This window comes from Chiloscyllium plagiosum, chromosome 16 (assembly GCF_004010195.1).
Source record: "Chiloscyllium plagiosum isolate BGI_BamShark_2017 chromosome 16, ASM401019v2, whole genome shotgun sequence".
NCBI lineage: Eukaryota > Metazoa > Chordata > Chondrichthyes > Orectolobiformes > Hemiscylliidae > Chiloscyllium > Chiloscyllium plagiosum.
This window is the reverse complement of record NC_057725.1, coordinates 65955228-65967123: the sequence shown is the minus strand read 5'-3', so window position 1 is coordinate 65967123 and position 11896 is coordinate 65955228. Positions and strand designations below refer to the sequence as shown.

The 11896-nt window shown below is 45.5% G+C and overlaps 1 protein-coding gene across 1 annotated transcript in view; it reads left to right on the top strand.

The window, feature by feature from the left end:
- nup160 (nucleoporin 160) overlaps nucleotides 1-11896 on the top strand; it is an 80209-nt gene that overhangs the window by 29751 nt on the left and 38562 nt on the right. Inside the window, exons 11-14 of the mRNA XM_043706438.1 lie at nucleotides 1698-1781; nucleotides 2280-2450; nucleotides 3688-3787; nucleotides 7847-8012. Of these exons, the coding sequence (XP_043562373.1) occupies nucleotides 1698-1781; nucleotides 2280-2450; nucleotides 3688-3787; nucleotides 7847-8012 (521 nt within the window). The remainder of the gene's footprint in view (nucleotides 1-1697; nucleotides 1782-2279; nucleotides 2451-3687; nucleotides 3788-7846; nucleotides 8013-11896) is intronic.

The following is an 11896-nucleotide window of genomic DNA, read 5'->3' as shown; positions in this document are numbered from 1 at the left end:
CTTTTCCCTGGGGTCGGGGAGTCCAGAACTCGAGGGCATAGGTTTAGGGTGAGAGGGGAAAGATATAAAAGAGACCTAAGGGGCAACTTTTTCACACAGGTTGTTACGTGTATGGAATGAGCTGCCAGATGAAGTGGTGAAGGCTGGTACAAATGCAACATTTAAGAGGCATTTGGATGGGTATATGAATAGGAAGGGTTTGGAGGGATATGGCAGGGTGCTGGCAGGTGGCACTAGATTGGGTTGGGATATCTGGTCGGAATGGATGGGTTGGACCGAAGGGTCTGTTTCCGCGCTGTACATCTCTATGATTTCACAGCTCATTTCTTTTCTTGCTATTGGGTCACCAAAGAGTGCAGAACAGCATCCAGATGTGGGATGGGAGAACTCTGAGACTATGTCTTCAATCTTAGGCTTGGCGCCATGGGTTTAGTTAACCAGTGGGCAGCAGAGAGTAACAATGTTTGGGTTACATTCAGGTTGCTGAGTTGTAACAACTGGAGTGCCTCTGGCATCTTTGCTGGGCCCTGAAGTGCCTATAGTTGATATCACTGATTTGATGAAGGGTCAGAGTTTATTGGAATTAATTTTGTTGATGACACTGAGACAGGGAGCTCAGCCCTTCCTCAAGCACTGTCAGGTGTGCACACATCGTCTCATGATGATTTGAGATCTGGCTTAAACAAATTAGCTGGACCCCTGTTCTCTTTAAGCCGAGTATGCACAGGTGCTGCATGTGGTGTCAGCACAACGTTCGCAGCATTGATGTAGGTTTGCTCGCTGAGGTGGTAGGTTCATTTTCAGATGTTTCGTCACCATACTAGGTAACGTCTTCAGTGAGCCTTCGGATGAAGCCTTTTTTTTTGAGTGGCGTGATTTGTCTTCTAAGTGTTTTAATCTTTGGTGTAGCTCTTACAAATCTTCTCAAAACACGCTAGTAGCATTGATGTCAGTCCCTACCAAACACGAGTCTCGGAGTCCTGTGCAGCCAGAAAGAAAATTACTGGGAGCACTGATCTGGACAATACTTCCGTTATTACTGGTAGGAACTTACTGTGTGTAAATTAGTTCCTGTCTTTCCTACGCAATAATAGTGGCTACATGTCGTAAAGCACATCTTGGGATGTGAGGTTTGTTGGGACATCCTGAGAATCTGAATAGTGCTACAAAAGTTGGACATTGGCTCTTTGCACGAGAGGTGGGAAACCCCTGAGAGATGCTTTCACTGTTGAACTTGCACTCTCTCTAGGACATGGCTCAAGCAGCCTCCAAAAACTTCATGATTAGTTGCCCTAACTGCAAACTTTTTGTCACAAGATTCAAAATAATCATTGGCACTTCCTCTTCCCCTTTTCCATGTCCTGTTATAGATCTTCATTCCAAATAGTAGTTCCAAATTCCCTGTCTAAAGATGGCAGGCACCTGAAGGTCTGTATCCAGTTCACCCTGCTACCAAGTACGCCCAAATCCATTTTGCTGCATTGCCATATTAAACTGTGGTTGTGTTTGATCAAAACATAAGCTTCTGATGTATATTCCTTAGCTTTTCCAGGCTGTTGAGTGTCGTTGTGTACCCTTACAGAATCTAGTATTTTCCTGGGTGTGCTGTGGCCACTTTCAAGTCTGATTCAGGAAGGAACACAGCACCAGTACATCGAAACCCAATGACGGAACCTGTTCTAAATCTTTTGTTTTAGATATATTGTCGAGGGGCAGATAGAATCGTGGACCCAACCGTGGATGGGCTGAAGAAGGAAGTGACGTTAGCTGTGGAAAATGCGGTAATGTTGGAGATATTAAAGTTTAATATCTTTAAATCCCGGAGATGTCCTACTCCTCCTCAGTCTGTGTGTGCTTGTTCCATGAATACCTGCAGTGTTACACGATGCGTGTTATATTTATGTCACACAGTGTAGCCTGTACTCGTTGATCTTGGTTTAATTCTGTATTTAAAATGCAGCATAGTTTCTCTTAGTTTCAAGTCTATCAATTAAAATGTTACTTTTCTCAACTTTTCTTTGTCAAATATCAGACTGCTAACATAATATTTTATCAGTGTGCTAGAAGGGAGGCCGTCTTGCCTGTTTGTATTCCTTCACATTCGGCAATACATTGGGATTATTCTCCTCGCATGGAGCATGAATGAATTAATTTGACTGAGAAGATTCTTTTATGCCTGATGACTGAATTGAGAAGTTTTGATCTGCGTCATTTAGTCAAAGTGTTCTCTTGTGGAGTTTGTGGTTTGCCGCCTCGCGTAATGTTTTCACTGTGTTCAGATTCAGAGTAGTGTGACTGAGTACGAGTTCTCGCAGGAGGTCTACCGTCAGCTGCAGGTGGAATTCTGGTCCAAGTTCTATGCCTGCTGCCTACAGTACCAGGAGGCCCTGGCACGACCTCTCGCATTGCTCGTCAATGCACGCACCAACATGGTGTGCCTGCTGAAAAAGGTGAGGGCTTGGTACCAGCATCTGTCTGAAAAGTCTTTAACAGAAGCCTGGCAAGGGTTTTACTGCCTGTTCTCCCACAATAGAAGTGACTCAGTACAGAAATCTAATGTAATAAGTTGTCTGCATAGCTGGGGTACAACTTTCAGATCATGTTTGAGCTATGATGTTACTGGCATAGCTCTGAGTTAATGGGTTGTGGGTATACGGTCTACAGTAGAGTATTGTCTCGCGTTTCTCTGCAGCCCTGTGTCAATGTTGCATTGTTGGAGATGCTGTCTTTCCGAAGAGATTATAAAATGGGATGTTGCCTCACCCCTCGGGTCTAAGCCCAACAGCACAAAACACAATCTCAACAAAGAGGAGGGAAATAATTTACTGTCCCTCAAGCATCAATGTATTTATCCTTCATATAACACTTCAGAGAATTGAACGACGGAAAATAATGGAAATGCTTCCGGAGATCTGGTAACATTTGTGCTGAGGGAAATGAGCAGTGTTTCAGAATGATACCCTCTCATCAGTCAGCTTTGGGACAGAGGGATGGTGTTTCAGGGTGACACTCCATCGTCAGTCAGCGCTGGGACAGAGGGACGGTGTTTCAGGGTGACACTCCATCATCGGTCAGCGCTGGGATAGAGGGACAGTGTTTCAGGGTGACACTCCATCGTCAGTCAGCACTGGGACAGAGGGACAGTGTTTCAGGGTGACACTACATCGTCAGTCAGCGTTGGGACAGAGGGACGGTGTTTCAGGGTGACGCTCCATCGTCAGTCAGCACTGGGACAGAGGGACGGTGTTTCAGGGTGACGCTCCATCGTCGGTCAGCGCTGGGACAGAGGGACGGTGTTTCAGGGTGACGCTCCATCGTCGGTCAGCGTTGGGACAGAGGGATGGTGTTTCAGGGTGACGCTCCATCGTCGGTCAGCGCTGGGACGGTGTTTCAGGGTGACGCTCCATCGTCGGTCAGCACTGGGACAGAGGGACGGTGTTTCAGGGTGACGCTCCATCATCGGTCAGCGTTGGGACAGAGGGACGGTGTTTCAGGGTGACGCTCCATCGTCAGTCAGCGCTGGGATAGAGGGACAGTGTTTCAGGGTGACACTCCATCGTCGGTCAGCACTGGGACAGAGGGACGGTGTTTCAATTTCATGTTCAATTTCATGAGTAACCCAATGAAATGATCTGAACCATCCTTGAATTGCAGGAGTGTTGACTATTTGCTTTGTTTTCTTGGCAGGGGTTTCTGTCTTTCTTTTTCCCCTGCCTTGCCATTGATCATCTCTACATGTCTTCAGACGAGTGTCTGTTTCTGGAAGACGAGTGTTCCCTCACGGATGGTGAGTTAAAAATGGTCAAAAAGAATGTGTAGCTTTGGGTTCCCTGTTAGTTTTAATGTCTCCTCACCTTGTCCCTGTTACTGGTTCTTGCTGATTTGGTTTATAGCATTGCAGTGTGGATTAAATCTAAGCACTGCAGACCTGCCACATCCAGTCATGAAAGCTGGTGGACAATTAAACATGTAACCAGGAGGAAGTGACTCCACAAGTATCCCAACCGTTAATGATCACGTCTCTGAAACACTGGCAACAGTTCTCAGCCAGAAGGGCCAAGTGGAGAACGTGGAGCTCTCCAACATCACACATACCAGTCTTCAGCCAGTTTGATCCACTCTGTGTGATGACAAGAAATGGTTGGACACTAAATACTGCACAAGCTACAGGCCCTGACGACATTCCAGCAATAGAACATAGAACAGTACAGCACAGTACAGGCCCTTCAGCCCTCAATGCTGTGCCGGCCTTTTATCCTACTCGAAGATCAGACTAACCTACATGCCCTTCATTGCACTATCTTCCATGTGCCTATCCAAGAGTCACTTAAATGCCCCTAATGTCTCTGACTCTACTACCATCGCTGGCAGTGTATTCCACACACCCACCACTCTCTGTGTAAAGAACCTACCTCTGACATCGCCCCTAAACCTTCCTCCAATCACCTTAAAATTATGTCCCCTCGTGATAGCCATTTCTGCCCTGGGAAAAAAATTTTTGGCTATCCACTCTATCTATGCCTCTCATCGTCTTGTACACCTCTATCAAGTCGCCCCTCATCCTCCTCCTCTCCACTGAGAAAAACCCCTGCTCCCTCAACCTTTCTTCATTAGACATGCCCTCCAGCCCAGGCAGTATTCTGGTAAATCTCCTGTGCACCCTCCATAAAACTTCCACGTCCTCCTTGTAATGAGGCCAGCAGAACTGAACACAATATTTCAAGTATAGTCTAACCAGGGCTTTAAAGAGCTGCTGCATAACCTCCCACTTCTTAAACTCAATTGCCCTACTAATGAAAGCTAGCAAACCATATGCCTTCTTAACAACCCTATCAACTTGCGTGGCAACTTTGAGGGATCTATGAACGTGGACCCCAAGATCCCTCTGTTCCTCCACACTGCCAAGAATCCTGCCTTTAACCCTGTAAGCTGCATTGAAATTTGACCTTTCAAAATGAATCATTTCCCGTTTTTCCAGGTTGAACTCCATTCTGCCACTTCTCAGCCCAGTTCTGCATCCTGGAGCTAAGGATAGATAAATTCTCCTGGCCCTGATGGAATGAATCCCAGGGTACTAAAAGAAATGGCGGGAGAAATAGCAGGTGGACTGGCGGTAATGTTCCAAAATTCACTGGTCTCTGAGGCAGTCCCAGCAGATTGGAAAATAGCAAATGTGACGTCACTGTTTAAAAAGGGAAGTAGACAAAAAATGGGGAGTTATAGACCAGTGAGCTTAACCTCTGTCTTGGTGAAGATGCTTGAGTCTATTATCAAGGAAGAAATAGCAGGACATCTCAAAAGAAATTGTCCCATTGTACAGACACAGCATGGGTTCATCAAGGGCAGGTCATGCTTCACAAATCTTTTGGAATTCTATGAAGACATTACGAGCAAGGTGGACAACAGGGACCCAGTGGATGTGGTGTACCTAGATTTCCAGAAGGCCTTTGACAAGGTGCTGCATATGAGGCTGCTGCATAAGATAAGGATGCATGATGTTAGGGGTACGGTATTAGCATGGATAGAGGATTGGTTGGCTGACAGGAGCAATGAGTGGGGATAAATGAGTGGTATTCTGGCTGGCAATCACTGGCTAGTGGTGTGTATCAGTGGTGTTGAGATCATAATTATTTACAATTTATGTAGATGATTTGGAGTTGGTCACCACGTGTACAGTGTCAAAATTTGCTGATGACACCAAGATGAGTGGCAGAGCAAAGTATGCAAATGACTGTGAAACTTTGAAGAGGAGTATAGGTACATTGAGTGCTTGGGCAGATGGAATACTATATTAGTAAATGTGAATTCTCACATTTTGGTAGGAGTAACAGCAAAATAGATTATTACTTGAATGGTAAAAAGTTGCAGCATCTGGGTGTCCTTGTGCATGAATCACAGAAGGTTGGTCTGTAGGTGCAACAAGTAATTAGGAAGGGAAATGGAATTTTGATCTTCATTGCTAAACGAGTTGAGTTTAAAAGCAGAGTGGTAATGTTACAGCTGTACAGGGTGCTGGTGAGGCCACATCTGGAGAACTGTGTACAGATTTGGTCCCCTTACTTAAGAAATGATATATTGGCACTGGAGGGGGTGCAGAGGAGGTTCACTAGGTTGATTCCGGAGTTGAGGAGGTTGACTTATGAGGAGGGGCTGAGTAGATTGGGATTATATTCATTGGAATTCAAAAGAATGAGGGGGGATCTTATAGCATCACACAAAATTATGAAGGGAATTGGTAAAATAGAAATATATAGGATATTTCCACTGGTGAGTGAGACTAGGACAAGAGGGCATGGCCTCAAGATCAGAGGAAGCAGGTTTAGAACTGAACTGAGAAAGAACTTCTTCACCCAGAGGGTTGTTAATCTGTGGAATTCCTTGCCCAGAGAAGTAGTTTAAAGCTTTTTTGAAAATTAAGGGATATGCTGAAAATGTGGGTAAGTGGAACTGAGTCCATGAATAGATTAGCCATGATCTTATTGAGTGGCGGTGCAGGCTCGAAGGGCCGGACGGCCTACTCCTGCTCCTAGTCCTTATGTTCTTATCCTGTCAATGTCCCTTTGCAAACTATAACAGTTCTGGACAAAAGAGCTAAATTCCAGTGGTGAGGTGAAAGTGGGTATCTTTTGATATCAAAGTTGGATTTGACCGAGTGTGACATCAAGGAGCCCTAACATAACTGGAAGCAATGGGTATCAAGGGACAAACTCTCCAGTGGTTGGAGTACCTGACACATTGGAAGATGGTTGTGATTGTTAGAGGTCAGTCATTTTAGCTGAATGACATCTCTGCAGGACTTTCTCCTAGCTGCATGTGTATTATCTACAAGATGTACTGCAGAACTTCAGGCAGTACCTTCCAAACCCATGACCTGTACCACCCAGGAGGGCAAGGGCAGCAGATACATGGGGCAAGCAGGTTTAAGTTCCCCCTTAAAGTTCCATCTCCAAGCCACTCACCATCCTAACTTGGAAATATATCGCCATTCCTTCATGGAAATTTCTTCCTGATGACCTACGGGAATGCTTACATCACAAGGACTGCAATGGTTTAAAAAGACAGATCAACAGTATCTGAAAGATAATTGGAAATTGGTCATAACCACTGGTCTAGCCAAGGATGTCTATGTCCCTTGAAAGAATGAAAATGATCTTTTCCCCTCTCGGGTTTGTTTACTGTGATCTATAAATGCCAGGAGTCGGTGGGGCATTTGTGTTTGTTTTGTTCCACTTGATGTTATTGGGCTTGTTTCTTGAGGCATTTCCCCCCATCTTGTCTTTGTGTCTAATTCAAGCTGGGCATCAGCAATGACTGGCTCTCCCTGGTTGCTTTATAGAATTGCAGTGCTGCAAGTTCACAAGACAACCAATGACTGGATTCCTGAATGTCTCCTGTCCGGAGTGAGAGTTCCCGTGCACCTTGATGGGTCTCTGCCCTCTTGGTGTTCCAGCAATACAGCTGCTGTATGGGTTGTATACTGAGCGCAGTCTGTCACATCGTGTTAATCAATCCATTCAAAGCTGCTTGTAGCATCAAGAACAGCTCACACGCACTGAGGGTGCACCCGGTGGCTTTTGGGTGATGACCCAGGCTGTAATTGAGTATAACCTGCTATTGCTGCAATCCACTTTGTGAATTTTTCTCTCCTTTGTGTCTATGTTGAGAGTACTGTTCCTGAGCAGTAACTGGTTTTGTTTATTTTAAGACAGGCATTGTCACCTCTTGTTTCTCAGAATGTTAACTCATTTTAAATTGTGTATGTGGCTGGCTTGACCATCTCGTTGTGGTCGAAGTGAGTTGACTGCTGTTTGTACAATGTTTAATGGGTTTCCTTTCTGCCCTTCAGATCCAGATGTAGCTAGGGACCTGCATCGCTTGGTGCAGTGTCTCCGGCTGGTGGGAGACGCCATCACTTTGGAAATGGCCTCGTTGATGGAAACAGCAGTGAGCCACCTCCATCCCCCTGAAAAGGCTGCAGAGCAGATCCTCGAGTTCCTTCTGGCCAGAGACACGTGAGTTAGACTATTTGCTGGTGCTACTTTCTGTACATTTGCAAATCCTGCTCTTTACTTGGACAGAAGATGCCATTTGGATCCAAGGATGCAGCTGACAGTATCCAACGGCATGTTGGTCATCGTCATTTGGTGTCATAATGTCATAGAAGTATACAACATGAAAACAGGCCCAACTTGTCCATGCTGCTCAGTTTTCTCACTTAAACTAGTCCCATTTGTCTGGGTTTGGTCCTTATTCTTTCATACCTAACCCAGCCATGTACCTGCCTGAATGTTTCTTAAATAACAAAATTGTACTCTCCTCCACCACCACCTCAGGCAGCCCATTCCAGGCACTGACCACACTCTCTGTGGAAAGAATCACCCCTCTGACCTCTTTTGTGTCTCGCTCCCCCCCCCCCCCACCTTAAACCTATGCCCTCTAGTTTTAGACCCTGTTACCATGGGGAAAAGCTGTCGGCTAGCTGCCTTATTTATGGATCTCATGATTTTATAGACCTCCGTAAGGCCGCCCTTCAGTCCCCTACACTCCAGGGGAAAAAGTCCCAGCCTATCCAGCTTCTCCTTATCACCCAAACCTGCCAATCCAGGTAACATCCTAGTAAAACTTTTCTGTGCGCTTTCTAGTTTAATAATATCCTTTTTATAATAGGGCCAGTCGATCTGCACGCAGTACTCTAACTGTGGCCTTACCAACCTCTTGTACAGCTGCACTTAGACATCATAACTCCTACACTCAGTGCTCTGACTGATGCAAACAAACATGCTGAAAGCCTGCTACCTGACTCCATTTTCAAGGAACTGTGAGCCTACACTCCAAGATTTTAGTTCTATAACACTCCCCAAGGCTCTACCATACTGTGTAAGTCCTGCTCTGGTTTGACCCACCAAATTGCAACACCTTTATTTAAATTAAACTCCATCTACCATTTCTTAACCCACTGGCCTAGTTGATCAAGGTCTCGCTATCTTCCCAGATAATCTTCACTGTACACTATACTACCAATCTTGGTGCCATCTGCAGACTTACTAACCATACCTGCTAAATCCTTATCCAAATAATTTATATAAATGATGAATAACAGTGGACCACCACTAATCCGTGTTGCACACCGCTGGTCACAGACAACCCTCTGCCACCCTCTATCTTCTACCTTCAAGCTAATTTCATATCTATTTGGTGAGCTCTCCCTTGACCCCTTGAGATTTAGAGCTGAAAATGTGTTGCTGGAAAAGCGCAGCAGGTCAGGCAACATCCAAGGAGCAGGAGAATCGACGCTTCGGGCATGAGCCCTTCTTCAGGCTCATTCCCGAAACGTTGATTCTCCTGCTCCTTGGATGCTGCCTGACCTGCTGCACTTTGCCAGCAACACACTTTCAGCTCTGATCTCCAGCATCTGCAGTCCTCACTTTCCCCTTGAGATTTAACCTTACTCAACAACCCACCATGTGGTACCTTGTCAAAGGCCTTGCTGAAGTCCATGTAGACAGCATCTACCCCACTGCATCATCATCTTTCTTGGTCATCCCTTCATAGAACACAATCAAATTCGTGAAACAATTTCCCACGCGCACAGCCACGCAGAATATCTCACATGAGTCCTCGCCTCTCCAAGTGACTGAAGATTAGGCTCACCAGTCTGTAGTTCCCAGGCATTTTCCAGCAGCCTTTCTTGAGTAATGGCACCACATTAGCCATCCTCCAACGTTCAGGTGTTTCACTTGTTGCTGTCAATGATATGACTATCTCCTCTAGGGGCCCTGTATTTTCCTCCATAGCCTCCCACAAAGTCCTGGCATACACTTTATTGGGTCCCAGAGGTTAATCCACCTTGATGCATTTTAAGACTTTCAGCACCACCTCTTCTGTCATATGGACTGTCTTCAAGACATCATTATTTATTTCCCTAAGTTCCCTCGCACCCATGCCTTTCTCGATGGTAAATACTGATGAGAAACATCCTTTTAGAATCTCAGCCATCTCTGTGGCTCCATATATAGATGACTTTGTTGATCATTAAGAGGCTTTATTCTCTCTCCTTTTTGCCCTTCACGTACTTGTACGATCTCTTTGGATTCTCCTTTACCTTATTTACCAAAGCCATCTTGTGTCCCCTTTTAGCCCTCCTGATGTCTTAAATTTACTCCAACTTCATACTCAAGGAATTCACTTGATCCCAGCTGCATATACATGTCATATGCCTCCACCGTTTTCCTGACCAGGGCCTCATTAACTCCAATTGTCTGGGGTTCCCCACTCCTACCAGCCTTACCCTTTACTCTGACAGGAACATACTGACCCTGAACCCCCATTAACTCACTTTTGAAAACCTCCCACTTAACAGACATCCCTTTGCCTGTAAACAGCCTCCTCAATCAACTTCTGAAAGTTCCTGTTTAAGACCATCAAAATTGGCCTTAACCCAATTTAGAACTTCAAATATGGACCAGACCTATCTTTGTCCATGGCTATTTTAAAAGTAATGGAATTATGGTTCAAATATACTCCCCCACCAACACTTCCATTACTGGCCCTGCCTTATTTTCCAAGAGGAGGTCAGGTTTTTCCCTCTCTCTCGTAGGGCCATCTACATAGTGCCTGAGAAATTCTTCCTGAACACACTTAACAAATTTCTGTCATCCAAGCCCTGGCAGTCCCAGTTGCTGTTTGGAAAGTTAAACTCCCCTATTATTCTTCCAGCTATCTGTGATCTCCTTACATATTTGCTCCTCAATCACCCACTGACTACTGGTGGGGCCTATTGTACAAAGCTATCAAAGTGATCTCCCCCTTTTTGTTTCAGTTCAACCCATATAGGACCCTCAAGAATGTCCCCTCTCAGTACTGTCGTGATGTTTTCCCTAATCAAAAAAGCAAGTCCCCCTCCTCTCGTGCTTCCCCTTCTGTCCTTTCTACAGTATCTGAAGCCTGGAACATTGAACCTACAGTGCTGTTCCTCCCTCAGCCGTTTCTCCCTTTATTTCTTGCATTCTCATTGCAAGATATTGTGTTCTGAGTGGGGTCTGGAACCTAGGAGTGACAGCTATACTACAGGAAGGTGATTCCTTCACTTTGGGAGTCTGTCCCACAGCCCCCAGGTACCTTTTGGCTGTTCAGTTTAGAGTTTCTGCACCTTCCACGGTCCATCTCTCGCTTTGGTCTGAGCTCCCAGGAAGTGCTAGCACATTGGGAGATTTTACTAATGGTCTTCCAGGTTTCATTCAAAGCCATGGTAGTGAGGGTGCTGTCCACAATAAAGTGACTGACAGGAAACACCTTGTTAATGAGCAATGGGCTGTTCTGGAGAGAACCTGGGGAGAAGCATGGCGGATTGTTTATCTGTTGTCCAGAGTCAGGGAGCCACTGAACATTGGGAAGGAGGTTGGTGTGATTGGCTGTTGGTTTTTATTAGCGTTTGAATTGTGTGGATGGCCTGGAGTAATGTTCAGTGGCCCACGACTATCTTTGTGATGATCAGTTGAACACTTGCAACATGGGAAATGAAGTGAACTGAGCAGAGTGGATGGCTGTGCCTCTGTTCTGTATCAGCCGGTCATCTTGGTTCTGAGAATGGGTGTGGTTCTGATCAGGGTAGCATTTATTGTCTATCCTCCATTTCACCCAGTGCTGCCCTTCTGGTGGATGGTACTCCTATTGAATAGCAGAAGCCTGTGATTGTAGAGAGGCAAGATACCATGGCATCGTAGTTGATGGGTTTTCTCACTGTCTTGCTGCGCTGTCCTTTTCCACAGCGACACTCACTGGCCTGGAAGGTGTGGTTAAAGGAGAGTGGAATATGAATGAAGCTTTGGAATGCTGTGCTGTTCTCTGCTCTGTTGTATTTTCGCCTGCTGTGCTGCCTTCGTGGTGATCTTCCCCA